At 35.5% G+C, this 11637-nt stretch overlaps 1 protein-coding gene across 4 annotated transcripts in view; it reads left to right on the forward strand.

Annotated features, from left to right (window-relative positions):
- The window catches only part of LOC143252454 (dual oxidase maturation factor 2-like), a 70896-nt gene extending 60153 nt beyond the window's left edge, over positions 1 to 10743 (forward strand). For all 4 annotated transcript variants that reach the window (XM_076504584.1, XM_076504585.1, XM_076504582.1 and 1 more), the window contains 3 exons: positions 5360 to 5571; positions 9619 to 9976; positions 10156 to 10743. In XM_076504584.1, coding sequence (XP_076360699.1) covers positions 5360 to 5571; positions 9619 to 9976; positions 10156 to 10237 — 652 coding nt within the window. In that variant the 3' untranslated portion in view covers positions 10238 to 10743. The remainder of the gene's footprint in view (positions 1 to 5359; positions 5572 to 9618; positions 9977 to 10155) is intronic.
- The last annotated feature ends 894 nt before the right edge of the window (positions 10744 to 11637 follow it).

An 11637-nucleotide genomic window follows, 5' to 3' on the forward strand; every position in this document is an offset into this window, starting at 1 on the left:
TTTCTTATTTCTGTAAGCTACATAGAAGACTTTTTTTTCTATTGTGGTTTATTTCCTTCACTCTATGAAACTGCTTCTCTGTACAACAATCTCCAATATTGAGATGACATCTTTAGTTGTCTATCTACGACTTTAATTTTACTGTCGGGTGTAGATTTTCCTTTAAACATTATAAATTTAATTTGCTTCAGCCTAATCTGCATATTTCTGCTTATTATAGCATATATGAATTGGATGCCAATGAATCCATCTCTTTAATGAGGATTATCTAAGTAAAATGATTGGGCAAATATTTCGTAAATTCAGCTAATGTCTCCCCCCCCCCTCTGTACCTTATTCCGAAACTTTTCTCTGGATATTTCCTTTTGGTGTGTCTTTCTAGATCTGTTCCACAAGGCAGCTACGAATGCTTGATATTTTTTATGGATATCAGGTGGAAGGTTACTTAATTTATTCAAACCTGATATTTTTAAATGGGTGACAAGGTAAATGGCTTTTTGTTCACTGTTCTACCCATTCATTCTGGAAATGATTTCAAATTCTGTGTAGTATGACTCCCTTCATAATACATTGGTTTCTCAATTTTCTACTGTTGAAATGGCGAAAAAAAAAAGTTTGAAACTTTATTTGGTAGTGTTATGGTATGAGAGTTATGCAATCACAGATAATTCAGCATCACTACTAACGGGTACAAACTAAAGTTTTCCACATTTTGTGGAAGATAGTAATTTAGGTAATGCAGAACGAGATGCATCTTGAATTTAATAATGTATTTTCCAGATGTTTCGTTCTGTTCTTGGGCCTTTTTTCTACAACATCGTTAACTTTGTATTTACTTCATCAGTACTGACAAAACTTTCTTCACCTTGTTCATGTCTGTGTATACCTCAAAGAAATTACAACAATAAGTTTCTACTTCCTTTATAGCTTCTTCGATCTTGACTTATTTTTACCTGTTTAATTATTCTATCTCTTTAATTTGTTTCTTTAATTCCTGTCTCTTACCTCTTTTTAATTTATTAACACATTATTCTAATTTTATGCCTTTTTTATTATTTTAATTTTCTGTTTTCTTCCTGGCCTTTATTATTTCTTCTTTTCTTCATTTTTTTAACTTTTATTTTTCGCTCTTCTTAACTTTCTTTTAACTGGTTCTTTAACTCCAATAAATATTTCATATGGTCGTGTGAAGTCATCTAGAAAATTGATGGTTATTTAATGGATTATTATATTTTCACCAAAATAATCCTACTTCCTATACCATTGTCATTCTTCTGTTAAACGGGTTCTATAAATTTATTTGACAAACATAATTCCAAGTACTGTATACATACTGATAACAAATTAATTTATTTCTTCATCGACGTTTTTATGACGTTGTGTACTGTTCTAACTTGTTATAGGCTTAGGTTTACAAATGGCGTACAAACGAAAATCTCTTGCTAATGGTGCCACACTAACGTAAAATTAACCTACTTGCGCAATTTCACGGCTAGTCGATCGAGTATCTGAATATATGCAATAATTAACATTGATCTAAATACGTAACTGAAATGACAGACACACATATAACTGGTTACTCGATACTCGTTAACTATTCACGACCCCCTGAGCTAAATGTTTACTCATATATAATGTGTATGTGCCCTTAGTCTTTTTCTCTGGGCACTTTGTGGAGTCTCTTGATTATTAATATTCCCGAATATTCTAGGAATTTCATGTTCTTAACGTGAAACGCCCTTAAACTAAAATTTAAATCGAAATATGTAAATATAACTTCCAGTAATAATTTTGAACTTCCATTTGTGTCACTTGGTGTACGTATAGTATTACGTTATAGTTAGGCGCTATAATAATGTAATAAATGTTTGCTGCACATATTGTACCGTTTCCTAGTTGGACTATAGAGTTGGTTACAAGGTCGGCTAATAACACCAACTTCCTGACACGTTTCTATTTTTCCGTGTTTCAGTTTGTAGTTTATTATTAACAGGTGAGGTGTCCCAAAGATTATTAACAAATATTTATTGAAAAATAAACTTATTGGAATACAGAAGAGGCGTACACTATTTCTTGAAGATACTGGATGACAACTGGAAAAACTTTGTAGTAGTGTACATTTCTTTTGTCTCGCTAAAAAAACAAACAAAAAAAAACAATTTATCAATACGTAAAACAGCTCACTTCCAACTGTCTTTTTTTATGCATATATTAAGTAGACTAATGATTCGTAGAGCTGTTAAACGTTTGTTTATTCAGAGAGCCCCGTCACACCAAACATGCTCGCCCTTTCAGACGTAGGAGCATTATTATGTGACGGTCAATCCCACTATTCGTTGATAAAAGAGTAGCCCAAGAGTTGGCGGTGGGTCGTGGTGGCTAGCTGCCTTCCCTCTAGTCTCACACTGCTAAATTAAGGACGGCTAGCACATATAGCCCTCGTGTAGCTTTGCGCGAAATTCAGAACAAACCTTTATTTAGAGAGAAGTGTTGTACTTCCGCGTTACTATAAATTGGTTAAATGTCTATGGTTGTAAGCCTAATCACGTGACTTTTAAGCCTATTTTTATCCATTTTAATAGGTTTTTATCTGCCACTGAAGAGTCTTTAAACAACTTTATAGATATATACAAAATAGGTTTCGTATCACGATAACTTTATCTAAAAATCGAGTTATTTTATCATTTTTGTTTTTGGATTGGACTGATAAGTTTTTCTCCAGATAGAGAGATGTGATTTAGAGCGGAACGCCTGCTTAACTGTAGTTACACAACATGGCTACGAGTGCATTATATTAAAAATGTTTTAATTTTTCGCTAAGCATAGCGTGACAACTCGATTAACCGTCAGTACAGTTTCGTTTTAGAGAAAAATAAGAGGAAATGGGAAAAGTCCTAAAACGCTTCTCGTGTGGAATGTTTTTCGAACGTCGTCTGTCAGCGACATTTCCATATTGTTTCCTACAACTGAAAGCTCTCTCGGTAACCAAAGAACAAATACAAATAAAGTTGGAAACATAACAAGTTGTTATTTGTCTCCGCAGAGAGGGCGCTTCATGAAACTAGGAAACTGTAAATACTAACCTGGAAGGCCAGTGAAGCAGAGGTTTTTTTAATAACGGGCGTTCACTTTTTAAATATAATTTTATTTGGTTGTTAAATAATAATGATAATAGTAACGCAAGTAAAAGAAATGTGGAGAGTTTTTCGGAAGAAATCATGAAATGTTAAGATGAAACGTCTATTATACTTAACTTCTTTCACAAAGGCTTTGGTAGGCCTAATAATTGTTCTCGACTATAGTTCAAAAAATAGATGTTTAAAAAAAAAAGAAAGAAAGAAAGAGGGGCGTATATTACACATTGACATTAAACACAGACAGGTGTTGGAGCAGGAATAACTAACCCTTTTTTATTTTTGTTAATTATGTCGAATCTCATCTCGGTTCTGAACAAACTGTTGTATCTGTGATGAAAAGAAATTGAGAAAATTCGATTCAAAACTATAAAATTAAACTTCACAACAACTTGCAAATAGTGTAGTAGGAAGACTTGTCATCTGTTGTCGGGCGTCTCTAATATAAAAACCAACCACATTTTAAAAAATTCTAACTCTCAACGTGATCTAGAAATTTATTGTGTATTTAATGCTATTAGATTGACACTTGAGCCATTGTAGCTACAAACACTGCATACAAACATAACGTGGTGTACTGAATTCAGACAAGCAGATTTTAATGTTAAGTTGTAGTTGTACTATGAAAAAGTGGTTAGGCTTTACCTTATCGCTCCTGTGGTCCTGTTTAGCCACTACAATTAAACAAAACTCAAACCAGTAAAGTACTTCGTTTTAAGATTCAGTAAGGGTGGGTGGGAATTAGCAATAGTTCCATTTTTTTAAATAAATCGAATAAACATGACCTCTAGAGGCTACAAGTATGGAACATGAAAACGAATTTCGGTAACTGCACTTAATCAATGAGCAACAAATTGAAACGCAAAGTTACTTAAGATAATTCTTCGTTCATCAAATCATCCGTTTTGTTGGTGTTCTTGTCTTCCTACTGATAAATCTTACGTTTAAAACAGTTGTAATAAAGTTCATCAGCTGAATGGCCTCTATATCCAAAAATATCTCCACTCGCTTATCTAGAGAATCCAAACAGAAATGTCATTAATGTAGAATTAATATCAAATTATTTAAAGGACACTAAGGTTGAGAAACTCTGGTTTCCAAATATTACATGGCAACTTGATTACACCCTCTTTCTTTGAATTTATATATATCTCAAACTCTAGAATCCGAGCTGAAAACTTCAAATAGGCACTGTGAGCTGGGCACCATCGAGGGACCCTCTTACTGTTGTTAAACACAAAGCTACATAATGGGCTAACTGCACTGTGCCTACCACAGGTATCGAAACTCGATTTTCAGTGCTATAAACACCAGAATTACGGTTGAACCACTGGTGCAAGATCAAAGAAAGTATACAAACTGCATACAATAATAACCCTATATTCTAGACGGAGCCTAAAACTGATACCCGACTGCTAATCAGAAGGAATGGGATTTAGGATCCCTACAGTGGGGGGGAGGGGAACTGCTCTTTTTTTTTTTTTCGGAGTAATATCTGCAAGTAACTTTGGCAAGAATTACTTTTTGTTGAAGCCAAATGTGATATCTGAACAAAACATACTGTAGTTTTTGTTTGTTTGTTTGTTTGTTTTATTGCTCAAAATGTTTTCACATTAATTACACTTTTATATTACTTAAGGCTTTTAGGGATGTCCCTAGTGGCTCATCGATAAGTCTGAAGGCTTACAGAGGTAAAATAAACCAAAAAAGAAATGGGTTTACATACTCTAAGTGGGAGCAGCGCTAGTAGCCTTTTGTATAGATTTGTATAAATTATCGTTGTTCTAAGTTTTTAACTCTCCACTGTGTTATTGTAACCTCGTATACTGATGCAACAAACTTTATTTGTAGCCCATCATTTAATGGCGTGGCCAATTTGCCTTTAGAGACATCCTTTGAATCAGAGCTCACAATAACTAATAACATACCCACAGCTCTCATATACAGCCAAGCTCAGACAACAGGGGTTTCTCAGAGCTTTAGTGTACCTGAACTGATATGCTTAATGGATTTCTTCTCTGACGATGTTTCGGTCTTATTTTGATTTTGACCAGAAAAAGATCTCATTGTTAAAACTTAAAAATTCACGAATAGTAGGAGTCCAACCAGTAGCATCAGAGATTTCTCTGGTAATGAATGCCAGTAAAAAGAAATACTGCGTGTTGAAGAGATAAATAAATTGAGACACTTTGCTTTAATATTTACTTTCTTTTCCCCTTTTACAGGACAGCGTTTGGTTTATGGCTGCTGATGAACGTCCTTGTATGCACTGTTCCAAGATATGGAGCATTCTGTATGCAACTCACAGGAGCTGTCATGTTGCTCACTAACGCCGTCTATGCTCTCCTGTTGCCTCGAAAACCTTTAGTCATTCCTTTTGAGGAAGGAACCCTTATGTTTACGTATGGTTGGTGCTTCTGGCTCGTGCTTGCTGCTGGTAAGTCTACGTGTTCATTATTTGTCTGATAATTCATCAGTATTTACAGTTACTTCCAGGTATCGCTAAGCTTTTCACATACTATAATTCCAAGCATATGCTAAATGTATATGTTTGTACTTTTTCTGATTTGATAATTTTAGCGAAAACGACGAATACTTGATAAACCACTTGTCACTAGTTACAGGTATTTTCTTGTCAGTAAATGTTTTGTTCTTATTAACAGCTACCTACTAAAGAAGACTTTTAAGGTAGTTTAACGCTATATTCCAAGAGATTGAGCAAGTCAAGGTGGAGGCACTTGATTCACTGATAAATAATGACGCTAATAATAACATTAGTTATTCTGGTGTGACTTTCAAAAGCACAAGGGTTTTTGTGACACTTCTCTTGTAAAATTAACTGAATAATAGTAAAACCAAAAATTAATCAGTGTTAAAATTAAAATACCAAAAATTAATCAGTGTTAAAATTAAAATAAATATATTTATGTTAAACTGTAGATCTTTATCCTAAATATCTAATTTGTAAGTGACTTAAATGAAATTGTTAATTGAAATTCAATTGCTTTATCTGATTTACACTTAATCTGATCATAAAGCATGCTAAAAAAAAAAAAAATCCGAAGAAACTTAATCTAAATGTCACTAACTAGAATGTGAAAAATATAGAGAAAACTGGAGGAAATGTGCCAGGAGAAAAAGAAACGTGGCTCCAGTTCAGACTGTTTGTAAATAAACACAGATGGTGTCTGTGTCTATGGGTCGTTGTCTACTCCTCATCTGGTATCGAACTTGTAGGCCTAGCTAGAATTTTGTGTGTCCCGATAGCTGAATATGGCTGACGCATTGTCCCCTTTATTCACTTACCACAAACAACGAATGAAGTCTTAAACTACCCGGGAGCAAGAAATGTTAAAATCAAAAGAAATTGTATGCACCCTATTAATCTTAGCGAGAATAAAGAGCTAATGTTAGCCATCTTTCATTAGCTGCAACCAAATATTTCTGAGTAAATAATCCAGGAAAAGTAATTAGTTTGAAGCCATTTTAAGTAGTGTTTTTCTTTTTAGTACGTGGGAAAATTTCTTAGAGTAAACCTTATAATCCAAGTTTGAAACATTTTGTAATACACGTGTAAGTGTTTTCTATTGGGAATTCCTCTAATTTCTCGACATATTCCTAGGAATGCCACTGTACCAACTGTTCGGGAAAATTTGTCCAAAGTAATTTTCTATTTCTCTGTTGGGTACTGTAGCACCCAGCACCTTCTTAAAAATGTATCTTCAGACGGTCTCATCAATGATAGTCTCCATGGAAACGTGGCAACAAGGCATAGTGAGTGTTACGTTGCACTGTAGTGCTGTACTTAACATTGGAGTGCTAGTGTTTATTTCGTGTTGGTGTGTTTTACTATTTGGGTCATAGCTACAAGAGCCATCTCTAGCCATCTCTAATTTAGAAGTAACTGACTAAAGAAAGGCACCTAGTTAACGCCATTCCCACCACTTTTTGGGCTACTCTAAGGCTGAAAGAGCACGTTCGGGGACGGAATTCGAACCGACAGGTTGTGAGTCGAGCCACCACCAGGGCTTCATGATTTCCAACATGTGCTGGTCTGTTGTAATGTTTAATATTTTACGCCAAATGCCTCGTCATCTAATTAGTGACGCGCATGAATGGATTAACGAGATTCCCACTGTACCTATCTACTACCTAGCGAAACCACAGCCAAGGGAACGTGCTTGGAGAAATCAACAATATTAAAGTATTGTTTAATATTCCTTCTTGTTGTATTGTTCTGTTTTAGTATTTTACATTAGGGTATTATATCATCTTTACGAGTTCTGAATATACGTGGATGGTATAACAACATACCAGTTTCTTCTCTTTAATATATATCTACGTATGCACAGAAAGGAATTGCGTGATAGGAAAGCTTTCATGTGAGAGGTACATAAATCTTACTTGTGAAAAGGTTATTAGCTAACGCACGATAATCTCATGATGCGATGAAAGGTACAAAGTATGAAACTCAAAACAAACTAAACAACATGGTAATTATTACGTTTATAAATCATTTGTGCGAAAGCTTTTAAGTCGAACCACCCAGAAGCTACACTACATTCGGCAACTTTTACTTAAAAAAACAAAAAAAACAGTTTAGACACACATTTGTAACACATCTTCCCAGTAAATACACACCTTTTAGCCGTTTAACAAAACTTGAAAAGGTAAACAAAACTAAGGCACCCGTGGATGGTCTACAGTTTGACGATCATACTCTGACACGCTATAACATCAGGGGTAAAACCAGGTGCCGAAAGATAACGAACAACAAATGACTGATGTTAAAAGGGAGTGGTCATGGACTTTAATTTGATCCGTACGTCAAGTATCGGTGTTCAATCAGCAAGAGTAGCCCGAGAGTTAAAGTATGCGGTTTACTGACTGCTTTCTCTCTAGCCTGTCAGTTGTAAATATGAACCTTGTATAAAAACACATTATTCTCGCATGGTATTCATAATAGTCTTTTGGAGCATTGTTGTTGTTTTTTCTGATACATAAAAATACTCTAATTAAACATTCAAGTAAAATATATACTCTAAAACGAGTTGTCGGGAAGTTATTCTAAGTTTGTTCAAGTAAGAATTAAATATGAAATCGGTTTAGGTATAAAGCCACTGTTTTGAAGAAAGCTTAGTGACTCAACCTCTAAACACAATAGGTTTTATTTAAAAATTACAAATCAACATTTATCGTTAACTAACCAGACAATATCAGAGTATGTCCCCTCACCTCAGTTAGATACAGGCCAGTCTGACCTGAACATCTAATAGAAGAAAGTACAAGTGATGTATTGTCATTTTTAAACCAATGAGGATATCGCTTTGTTTCAAAATGAGGGTTAAAGATATCAAGTAAAACTAATACAACGAACAAAAATTCCCTTAACGAAACGGTAAATCAGTACTGTGTTCGCAAAATTCTTTTACTGAATACACGAAGAGTTCCATAATACCGTCATGACCTCCGTTAGGTTAGACAATTTTTGACTGTCCTTATACATTCTAAAAAACGTTCGTTTCAGATATTATTAGAACAATATCAAGTCTGGACGTCACAACATGAAATTTTTAAAAGGACTGGACATAACGCAGTTCAGCCGGTATTACGTCAAGAATAACTGTTTGGTAAAAAGTAAAGAAAACGGGGAAAAAATCAACGTTAGTGTGCCTGCTAGACCCTCAACCTGAGGGTCTCGGATTCGAATCCTGTCACACCAAACATGTTCATTCTTTCAGTTGTGGGGAGCGTTACAATGTTACGATCAATTCCACTATTCGTTGGTAAAAAAAAGTAGCACAAGAGTTGGCGATGGGTGGTGATGACTAGCAGCCTTCTTTCTAGTCTTACACTGCTAAACTAGGGACGGCTAGCGCAGATGGGCCTCGTGCAGCTTTGTGCGAAATTCAAAAAACAAACAAACAAACTGTGCCTGTTCAAGTGTTTAATCCAGCCTCAATAAACATTTACTGAACGTCTTGTGGAAGATGGAGATAGAAGAAGCCCTATGTTTCTTCAGTAAGTCGTGAGCAATATATACCAGAAGTTTCTTGAACATATCGTGAAAGATGGAGGATAGTTCGGCATTCCTTTTTCTCCAGTATTGTTCTGATCAACGTTGTATTGACCCCTGTGGAACTTTTCACAGAAGATGAGGAAAGTACGGAATTTTCCTGCTCCAAACTATCCTAACCAGCATTTAACATTCGTTTACTAAAAGTTGGAGTAGAGTACAATATTGTTCTAACCAGTATTTAAAGTGTAAAGTTTACGTGTTAAAGAAATCATATCCTATAAATATTTGAATGTAAGCATTATTTTAAATTATTGGACTGAGGAGGGAGATATTTATTTCATATTTTAGTTGCCTTGAAGCTTTTCTAAGCCACCAATTTGTAGTGGATATTTTACTTAGAAGGAAATTAGCGAGATTTCGTTCAATCCATACACGGATTAATTGTTTCACGTTCCTTTTCTATAGGAAGCATCGCTTTCTTTACTGGGGCCACAGTTGCTATTATAGATATTGTTTTTCCTAATAAATTTTCAACGATTTTGGAAGTGGATTATGACGCCCCCTACCGTTACTTAGTGGAACAGAATAACAGTTCAACAATAGTACAAAAACGTAGCGACCACCAGACGAATGGTACTATTCTTCAAGGTGACCTTGATGCCCCTGGCAGTAGTAAAGAAGGCATCGACAACGTCGCCTACGAGAACGACGATAGTGACGGCAGTACGATAATTAACGGAAAGCGAGCTATAAGTCTTCACCACTTCGGGAAATATGCCGAGCGGGAAGCGACCAAGAGGAGGAGTGTTTCAGCTATCAGCCGGTAGGTTTTGGTACAAGATAAATGATCCTAAGACAACAGCTGGTTTATCATTTTATGATAATGTAAGATAAATCTCTTCTTAGCGAAATCCAACAATAGTGATAAAAAGAATTTTTAAATTATCTTAAAATGGTGCAGAATCCAATGTGGTGCCCTTTTTTGTTTGTTTTTTTTTACAGAAACTTGAACAATTACTCTGACAGACATGGTGGTACCAGCGAATATGGTAATACCGACTTGGAGGCAGCAGCAATGTGGTGACGCCACCATGTGGCTATATTTTTACACCAGCGTGACCTGAAGTACAACTACCAGTAACGTGCCACAAGTTTCAGTCGGGTGGAGATGGTTCCAAAGGTTGGAGAGGTCATACTTGAATTTTGGTTTAATAAAAAAAAAAAAAACCTTTTTGTGATGTCGGCGTATCAAATCGGCTTTTCCAACTGCAGAGTCTTTCAAAATAGACTTTTTTTTTTTTTAGGACTCTCAAAGTATAATGTCAAAGAATGCCATAAGATGGCCTTTAACTGATGCCGTCGAGTTGAAAATTGAAAGCGTATGTATATTAATAGCTTATCTTGTACAAGTGTATAGTAACCTTTCACATTGAAGTTTTTTGTGTGTTTTATAATAATCGAGGTGAAAGGGTTCTTCTTCACAGAGGGCGCTAAAGCCGGTAGCAACTGGAGTGAATAAAGAAACGAAAAGTTTGGTTTACTCTTTCAGCCAAATGCAAAAAATAAATCGGTTTCTCGTTCTTCCATAAACCGTATTTTTTGTTGTTTTGTTTCCTAGTAATAAATACCAATACACAGGATATCCCAAAATAATATTAACCACTTTCTAGGACGATATGTGCATGGTAAGCAGTCCACCAGCCTGATAATAGTCGCATTTTGTAGTATTTATAAGTAACTTTTATTTATTCTTGAAAAATAAGTAATGCTTCTTCTACTCATTAAAAACACTTTACATTTTCGTACATTATATGTACAGAGAAACGATACTAGTTAAAGTAATAACGTTTCGCAGATGTTTCATTAATATTTAATTTAAAGTGTACAGTTAGGATAATCGTACGTGAGGATCTCTTTTATAAACAAATGATTGCTGAAAATGACGAAATGTCTATTGCCAAGGTCATACAACACAATTTGAAAAACATCTAGCACGTCAGTTTAAAAACAAAATCTTCAATAGCTTGTGAAATTCAGGTTAATTCTAAAAGTAAATAATCGGAAACAACAAGGCCGAAGAAGGAAAGTTTGTTTGTTTTTTTTTTTTTTTGGAATTTCGCACAAAGCTACTCGAGGGCTATCTGTGCTAGCCGTCCCTAATTTAGCAGTGTAAGACTAGAGGGAAGGCAGCTAGTCATCACCACCCACCGCCAACTCTTGGGCTACTCTTTTACCAACGAATAGTGGGATTGACCGTCACATTATACGCCCCCACGGCTGGGAGGGCGAGCATGTTTAGCGCAACGGGGATGCGAACCCGCGACCATCGGATTACGAGTCGCACAAGAAGGAAGGAGTCGCTAAATATGAAATTCTGGGACGCCGGATTGTGTAAAGTAATGGTGGGGGGGGGAGAGTAAGGTTGGGACGAGGATGTTCGATTCGGAGGGAAGAATAAACATCAGCGAATCTTAATGTTTTAGA

This window comes from Tachypleus tridentatus, chromosome 6, assembly GCF_004210375.1.
Source record: "Tachypleus tridentatus isolate NWPU-2018 chromosome 6, ASM421037v1, whole genome shotgun sequence".
Classification (NCBI taxonomy): Eukaryota; Metazoa; Arthropoda; class Merostomata; order Xiphosura; family Limulidae; genus Tachypleus; species Tachypleus tridentatus.